This window comes from Merops nubicus, unplaced genomic scaffold, assembly GCF_000691845.1.
Source record: "Merops nubicus isolate BGI_N331 unplaced genomic scaffold, ASM69184v1 scaffold14489, whole genome shotgun sequence".
NCBI classification, from domain to species: Eukaryota; Metazoa; Chordata; class Aves; order Coraciiformes; family Meropidae; genus Merops; species Merops nubicus.
Genome location: NW_008631862.1, coordinates 48,906 through 58,038, shown reverse-complemented (window position 1 = coordinate 58,038; position 9,133 = coordinate 48,906). Strand labels below are relative to the sequence as shown.

The following is a 9,133-nucleotide window of genomic DNA, read 5'->3' as shown; positions in this document are numbered from 1 at the left end:
CCAAGGACAAGAACTGACCAAAACCGGTTCAAAACTATAAACGTGCCAAATCATCACATTCCAGACAAGAGGTGAAAAGTACATTGTGAGGAAGACATACGGCCTTCCTCCCAGAGACCACTGCCCACGCCTCAAAGACCCCGGCCCATAATTACCAGAAGGATCTGCACAAGTGCAAAAGACTGATAAGTTAATTAGCATGCATTATCCTACGAAGGGGGTAGGCGGGGTTAGGTAATGAATATGTATAGGCGTCAATTGAATATGTATTGTTTTACTGTATAAATATGAGATAGTTTACTACTGCAGACTCGCCGTTGGTGGAGTTGGGAACTCCCCCGCCCCCCAGCGCTGTTTTGCTTATTGTCGCTTGCTTCATAAATTTTGTAAAATTGGCATTGTCATCTCTGTTCTTTAAAATGGGAAAACTTATAAGGATGTTGCTTTCTAAAAAACTTATATTTAGTCTACTCTTCAAAGTTTGGTCGTTATAACTGGTAATGTTTGCAAACAGTACTAAATTTTTTATGTTTAGTGACTTATAGTGACAGTGTTCTTTGACTATTTGCCCTCCTCTGGCTTCTCAAATCCCTGGTTTCATGAGACCAGCTGACATGGCCAATGAGGCTCATCTTCTTTTTTCTGCATAAATAATTATCAAGTCAGCACGCTGATAATGAACTGTAACCAGTATTTAGCACTATCCTTTCTCTACTGCTTTGCTCCTAATTGGGCATTTCTTCTATAGTCTGAATCTAACACATCACCAAGCAATTTTGCGTTTAACTCTTCAATTTTTAGCCATTTCTTTCCTAAAGAGTAATTATGGCATTCTTAACAGCCTCTGCTGTCAGAGTATTGTGTGAAACAGAAAGCAAGTTAAAATATGAGAATCACTTTGGAAAAATTACAACCTTCAGATTAGTAAGGTATATGCTACGGACCTCCACCACTTCCTAGGCAAAAACAACTTTAAAAATGTCTAAACAAAAGAAAATAAATGTACCTACAAAAGCTCAAGACATAAAAATCCACTAAAAAAAGATGGTTTAGATGGAGAAAATTTAGGCATGGATAAAAATAATGCTATATTTCACTGTGTGAGAAATCATGAGGCAAAAAGGGCAATGCGGTGCAGATGGGCAAGTAAACTAAAACTTAGAATTGTGTTTTTGCTGGGCAGGAGTACAGAGTGTGGTGGAGAATAGGTGTTATTAGCTAAATAGTTGGTTTAATTGAAATTGCTTACATTTTCTATAGGGGAGGAATGAAATGGCAGTGTTTTTGGTGAACCCTCAAAGGTCCTAGCAATTAAATATCTCTGTGGATTTTTTGAAGGGACTTTAGATAAATTGAATAAATTTCTGTGATAAATTTACCTCTCCTCTCCTCGGAAAGAAACTTGCCTATAAAATACCACAAGGTTCTAACTGATTTTCCTCTTGTTCAGTATTTTCGTTCACAGGCCAAAGCATCTCTTCTGGAAAAAACCACTACTGGATGGAACAAATATAAACAAGAATGCTTGAAAATGCTGCAGGAATCAACTGTAGATACTGGTAAGGAAACAAAACAGCACAATAAAGCAACCTGTTAAGTAACATTGATGAATATGCAAATATTCTTTTACTTGCATTGCCAAAGTGTGTGTCTAAAGTCTACATGTAGCACAGTCAGCTGTAATGAGACATACAAACATGCATTCATGAAGTTAATGGCTCTCTTTGTCCTGAAACATACTAGGTTCCTACATGTACAATCAGATTATACACAAAAGTGACCAGTTGGTACTGAGCTATCACTACAATGTGGTATTGAGTGCTTGGTCAAGAGTTAGCTGCTACTCATTACAGGTAAGAATTATGTTCTTTGGATGAAGGAAACCAGTTTTGACTCCCTTCTTCAGCCTGAAGGAAGCCAAATCTATTTTCCTAGAAATTATGCCAACCACAGGAGAACAGACCATTTCTATACTTTAGAAATAGAGCCATGGCAGGCAAGAACTCAAAGCACATCAGACAAGACAATCTGTTTTCTGCCAGGTTGAGGCAGTTGGAGAGCTGCTCTCTTCTCACATGACTGCTTATGCATTTTGTGATACTGTCTTTGGGTTAGTAAGCTAACCAGGTTGCCCCTTGTTCACCTGGCACTTATAAACATTACTTTAAAGTCCCTTATTTATTCTCCTGCCTCACAGCTTTTGAATTCTTGGCTGAAGGGCAGCATAGCTTCAGAGACCCGTATCTTCTCCTGAAAAGTGGGAGAAGGAGAACTGAATCCATACCTCCTACTTCAGGTTGAGTGCTCTAAGTTTTAAACTGTTTGGCAAAAGCGGAACTTGTAATCTGTGATTATTTCACTCTTAAAAATATGAATTCTGCTCTGTTAGATGTCTGTCTTCAGGAAAGGATGACACAGGCTTGGTTTGAATAGCTGGAGAAGTCCAAGAAGTAGTTTGGAGACTTGTCAGTAATTGACTAAAGTCACTAAGAAAAGACTAAGAGTGAAACTGTATGTTTTGTACTCACTGGCTATAGACAAGTTTCTGCTCCTGTGTGCAAGTGATACATTCATGGTCATCTTGCTTGGTGGCTATCTGACCCCATCAACTGCACAGAGAGACTGCAAGATGATATCATGAGCTCTGGCTCATTTTGTTAGTGGTACAAAGCTGCATTTATGACATTGTAGTATGCAACTTTGTCGGCCAGAACATATAATCTGATTAAGAACAATATGTGCATTTTCTATCATTCAAAATTAATTTAGAGGATGAAAATCGATCTAAAGCACTGGCGAAGATATGTTTTCAAGATTAAATTGTGTGAAATTTTTTTTGAGAGTTCCTTAAACTTCTCCCAAAATACTGAAATTTCTAACTTTCACAGGATTTGAAAAACACAAAAGAAGATATACGCCATGAGTTAAGGAAACTACTTTTAGTGATCACATTCAGTAACAGACTTTCTCTTCTCTCAACTGAATTAGGAATTGCTGAAAATGAGCATTTCTGCTGGATGCATGACAGCATGCGAAAGGAATGTATCCTCCTCATGCTCTCCAGCCTCCTTTGCTGACCTGCTCCAGAGGCAGCTGCAGCTCCTGGCAAATGTAATAGCATGAGCTAATTGCCTTAGCTTACACTGTGAAGCTGCAGCAGCTGGAGAAACAAAACTAGACCCTGCTTTCATTCCTTATCCTTATCTCCTTCCAGAATGTGGCTCAGCTTTCATACTATACATGGGGTAGCAGATGCCTACTCATTCTGCCTGAGCTTTTGAGGGTGCTTAAAAGCAAAAGAGAAACATACCAGCTATTCAAAGATGGCCAAATACCTGCTGAGGACTACCAAAACTTAGCTAGGGCATGCAGAGATACAGTCAGGAGGTAAGGCTCATCCAGAACTGAAATTGGCCAAAGATGTCAAGAATGTGTATGTGAGGAGATGCACAGAGAAGATATAGGCTCATTCGTAAACAGGGCAGAGAAACTAGTCACTAATAAAAGAGGAGCCAGGAAACTACAGCTCCACTAGCATTACCTCAGTCCTGGAAAAGTCCCTGGAATGAGTCCTCCTAGAAACTGTTACTAAAGGTACAAAGTAATTGACTGGGAAAAGCCAGCACAGATTTACCAGAAACAAATCATGCCTGACTAACCTTCTACAACAAAGTAACACCTGCTGTCAACATGAAGCGAGCAGTGGATGTTGTTTACCTGGATTTCAGCAAAGCATTTGACACTGCTTCCCACAGCCTTCTCCTGGACAAGCTGGCAGGGTACAGGCTGGCTGGAGCATTGTGAGATGAGGAGCAAGCTGGGTTTGCTCACACTCAGGGATTAAAAAATGGTTTTGACTCAGGCTGTCAGCTTACCACAAGTGCAGTTTCCCATGCTATTCAACATCTTCATAAATGATCTGAGCACAATGGCATTAAAAGAGCCCTCACCAAATTTGCTGATGATGTCAAACTGGGGGGTAAGGTGGACATGTTAGAAGGCCAGTGTCACCTTACAGAGAGACCTGAACAGGCTAGAAGAGTGCAAGAACTGTATGGAGTTTAACAGAGACATAATCAAAGAGCTCAGTACAGGCTAAGAACCCTGTGACTGGGGAGAAGTCTTGGTGAAAGGTATCTGAGGGTCCTGGTGGACAACAAGCTGAACATGTCAGCGGTGCACAGCTGTTTCAGCAAAAGCAAGCTGGATCCTGGGCTACATAATTAGGGGCTCCACTAGCAAAGCTAGGGAAGTGATCGTCCCACTCCACCCAGTGCTTGACAGACTGCATGTAGAGTACTGTATCCAGGACTGGTCCCCACAACTCAAGAACAATGCAGACAGACTGGAGAGTCCAAAGGAGGGCCATGGAGATGATCAAAGGGCTGGGGAACCTCCCCTGTGAGGGAAAACCAAAGGAGTTAGTTCTTTTCACCCATGAGAACAGAAGGTGCAGTGAGGACCTCATGAAAGCAAAATATGGCTACAAAAAGGACACAAGCTTTCGCTTCACAAAGATCCGTATGGAGAGGGCAAAGGGCAATGAGTACAAGCTGCAGCAACAGAGATTTCTCCTTGGTATAAGAAAGATTTTTTTTTTTTTTTACTGTAAGAACAATTATTCACTGCAACAACATACCGAGGGACATGATAGAATGGCCATCACTGGAGGTTTTCAACACGTGGTTGAACAGGGTGCTAGATAATATCATCTAGGCTCCCTTTCCTATGGAAGGTTGGACCACATGATCTTTCAAGGTCCCTTCCAACCTGGGTTGCTCTTTGATTCTACAGTGTTTCAGAAAAGCTTGCTAACCACTGGGCCTTTAGTGCTGCTGAAAGAGCTAGGATAACCCTTGTTCAAGTTGACCTATTACATATCCATCAGTGACGGCTAGGGCAAAAAAGGAGTTCCTTTTTTTCTCTTCTGTTCTCTGTGATGTTTACATATATTTTATGGCCAGGCACTGGATGGAAATAGAAGTAATCTGGGGCTTTCCACCCTCTGGGGACAGGGAAGTTTTTTGTTTTAGTAGCCACCAATTTACAAGAGAGTAACAAAGAAAATATGAATGATATCTTGGAGTAGTCTTTAAGCCATTACTATGCAAAAGGGGAAAACCATTACCAATATTTAAAGCCAGTACTGCTAGTATGCATTTCCATGCTGCTAACTTAGAATCTGTGAATCGTCATAGTTTAGGAACTTGCATGGCTGGTACCTAATTTTTAAGTCCTAATCAGTTTGAGGCAGGAAAACCAGGCAGCTACATCTGTCAAAACTATTATACTTCTAGTACAACATATTGTCAATCTGAGCACATAATGAAATGTCTTCCAGTAGTGTGATGCGTCTGGGCTGTGTCAGGTCCCCAAAGACCCTAAGTTGGCAGGTCTTGGATTTGGTTCTTTGGATGCAAGCAACTGTTGATGTTGCCATGCAAGGTGTTACCATGTAGGAGAGTCACTGTGCCAAGGACACATGCAGGAAGGGCCAGATTGTCACTTGGCTGAAAGAAATATTAAGCAGGCTTTCTCAGAAAGAGAGGTGTAGTCGTGGCAGGAGGGTCATCAGAACAGTGTGTATGGTCAGTATGGTAACATATCTTAGTTATTCCTGCCTCAAATAAAATCCACCTTCTAGGAAGTCTGATTATCCCTAGGCATGTGCATTCTAATAGTAGGATGCACTCCCAGAGTTTTCTGTTATGTTGGCCGTCAACAATTTGAAAATTTCCTCCTTCTCTCCTTTCCTTTCCTTTCCTTTCCTTTCCTTCCCTTCCCTTCCCTTCCCTTCCCTTCCCTTCCCTTCCCTTCCCTTTCATATTACAGTCTGATTATCCCTAGGCATGTGCATTCTAATAGTAGGATGCACTCCCAGAGTTTTCTGTTATGTTGGCCGTCATGTGTAATTTCCTCCTTCTCTCCTTTCCTTTCCTTTCCTTTCCTTTCCTTCCCTTCCCTTCCCTTCCCTTCCCTTCCCTTCCCTTCCCTTCCCTTCCCTTCCCTTCCCTTCCCTTCCCTTCCCTTTCATATTACAGGAAATAAAGCAGCATATTTTCTTCTAGATTTGGATTGGCAAAACCATTAAACTTAAGTGAGAAGAGCTTCAGTGTATCGCATGAAAAAGACAGAAACTAAACAAAAGACTGGTGTAGCTACTGCATTTTATTTTATCTTACTGAAAATTTGATTGCACGATTTCAGTTCTGCTTTATCAGATGTTTTATCTTCACCTTAGTCCCTGTGAGTAGTGTGATACCTGTGAAACTCAAAGCTGAGTTAGCCTGAGATACTACCAGCTCCCTAACCTCTATTGCCCAAAAACTAAGAGGAGACACTTTACTCTTTTGAGACACTGCCAGTGTCTGAGCTGACAACCAGTGTCACAGGGTCATGAAGAGTGGAATACCTTCCACCAAAAAGCCTAAGGCATCTTCCAAAACCAGTGAGTGCATGTCTGGAATCTGTCAACGTCTGAACAATGGAGGTCTCAAGATGATTTCGAGAAGTATCTTTACCTTATAATGAAACATGTAAAACTTGCTGCTGTTGTGTAGACCCAGGGAAGAAGGGTAGCAGTCTTTTCTGTACTGTACACTGAGCATTACACAGTGAATGCACAAAGTTTATCTGATACGTATTGTAAATACTCTGGAGTAGCTAACAGGTTACCTGGAACAGTATAAAATGGTTTTCATGATTGTTCATTATCTGAACTATTCTTTTTAAAACTTCTATTTGCTACTTTCTCCAGGAATACATTGTAATGGGACATTTGATCAATTTGTTTGCTGGCCTTACTCACCCCCAGGAAATGTCTCTGTTCCTTGTCCTTCATATTTGCCATGGCTGGAAAACGGTAATGTGAGAGTGATAACTTCTCTTCAAATTTATGCTGGGTATCCAGGTAAAGGACAGATGGTGCTGGTCTGTCTTGTTCCAGTGTCCTCTGAAGTGTCTGAGAGCTTCCTTGTGTCACTTCTTTTCACCTCTTTTCTGAATTAGGGAACACAATTGTTGTTGATTTTTAATTATTTAAGCTTTTTCTCCACCTATGTTTGTTACAACTCCATATTGTCTGCTAGAAAGTAACAATTCTGAGATAATGTAACTGCTAGGCCTTTATTCACAGTAGCAGATTTGGAGCTCAGCTTCTGTGGTTCAACATTTGGGATCCCCAGTTACCATAAACTGTCTCCCAGAAAACTGGAATAGCTAAACAAAACATCAGTCCAAGAACTTAGCATTCCAGTAGGATATATCAGACTTTCTTAACAGCTTTTTCCTGGAGGGAGTGGAGCAATGTGGCTTTCAGAAAAGGAAAATTAATAACATCTGTTTAAAAATAAAGAGCATTCCCTTTCTCGTAAAGTAATGAAAGGTCATTCCTACTGCCACAGCCTAGCATTACTGAATCCCGCTACGCAACCTGTCTCAGCTACATGTGGCTTTCTTTGCTGCATTTCTAACACCTCTTGGAATGACCAATTGTGTTCTGAGTCCTTTAGTTTATGGGTGACTACTATGAACTACTTATCCTAGCTTTCTCCAGCCCACCCCACACATGGTTTGCTCTGTAATGTCATAACTTGTCCGTTTTTTTGTGTGCGTTGTTAAATACAAAGAGACAACGCTTCTATCTAGTCTCCCAAATAACTGCTTCTGGCAACCATTTAGAACAAATTTTGTGCTTCATAATAAACATAACAGCTTCTTCATTCTTTCCATGTGTTGGAGATTCTGTTTTCTCTTTTTCAGTCTGAATTTCTACAAAAGAAATATATAAGACACTGCATCAGATTAAAAAGCTTTTAATTTTGTTCACAGTGAGGAACACCGTTACTGTGTTACAGCATCATCTGGCATTCTCACCTTAGGAGAAGAAGCATTAGAGGCAGCCCAGCTGTCTGTCCTAGAGATTTTGTGGCATTTGGATTAAGGTTGTTTATGGTTGCCATTTCCAGTGGTAGTCCCATTGCTAAGGAATAGCTGTGTCTGTTTTGGACCACACTGATGGACTTAGGTCAGAAAGGCCTGGAAAACCTGAAGTAAATATATTGTAGTTTTTCATCATTCGTAAGCCTAAGCACTGAAAAATCAGGGTAGTCTGCAAATGAGATTTTTTTTTCCAGTGTCTAATCGCCACACAGAGCTCCTTTTCCATCAAAGCAGACTGTGCTCTGAAAGCAGTTCTTTCAGTTCCAGTTACGCTGAGCAAAACGAGATGTTGTGGTAGTTGCTGCAACGCTTAAACACTTTCTAATTAAAAAAAAATGGATAAAAAAGCTCAGGTCTAACTAGAAATAAATGGAAAGCAGCTGTGCAGAACAACATCAGACAAACATCAACGAGGGTCCTCGCACTGTTCTTCTGATGTTACAGGCAAATTCTTAATTAGTATAAACTAAGACTGTTTATAGATGCCGTGGAAGCCAGGAAAGCTTCACTGGTTCATATCACCTGCTTATCAGGCCCCAAAGCATGTAAATAAAACACGGGCCAAAGTGTTTCAAAGAAAGTTTTTTTCCTGATCAAACCATGCTCTTCCTCCTACAATTCTGGTTGCACAGCCTGAGCAATGTGCTTCCCATATTTGAAGAAATTTATGAGCTTAATGAGGAAAAAGGAATAAAGTGTGATATAGACTTTTCTTTTGGATATAATAACTATGTATTTTTTGTAAATACGAGACACATTCTGGGAATTTATTTCTGCTAGATTCCATTCCTATTTTGTCCTATGTAAATGTGAAAACTATACTGTCAAAGACAAAAGAAAAAGCTGCCTTTTTTTTTTTTTGAGTGGGGGGGGTGATCTATTGCTGTAGTGTAAAGGAGAAATCTGTACAAAGTGTATGATAAATGAGATCTTCATTTTGACCTTTCAGACTGAATCTCTGTTTACTTTCAGGAAGTGTAGGAAATGTATACAGAGTCTGCTTGGATGAAGGGACTTGGCAAACAAAGGAAAACTCCACAGATATTTGGCGCGATAGCTCAGAATGTTCTGAGAAAAATCATTTCCAAAAAAATGTAAGTGTGTTTTGTATTATGGTTTAATACTTTAATCTTCTTAATCCTTTCTTGAGTAAGTCGTAAAATATTTTCACTGAATATCTGCAAAAGATGTT

At 40.2% G+C, this 9,133-nt stretch overlaps 1 protein-coding gene across 1 annotated transcript in view; it reads left to right on the top strand.

Moving 5' to 3' along the window:
* Positions 1–1,465: 1,465 nt before the first annotated feature.
* GLP2R (glucagon-like peptide 2 receptor) overlaps positions 1,466–9,133 on the top strand; it is a gene marked incomplete at its 5' end in the record, with an annotated part of 31,480 nt that continues 23,812 nt past the window's right edge. The window contains 3 exons of the mRNA XM_008947741.1: positions 1,466–1,559; positions 6,758–6,862; positions 8,914–9,035. Coding sequence (XP_008945989.1) covers positions 1,466–1,559; positions 6,758–6,862; positions 8,914–9,035 — 321 coding nt within the window. The remainder of the gene's footprint in view (positions 1,560–6,757; positions 6,863–8,913; positions 9,036–9,133) is intronic.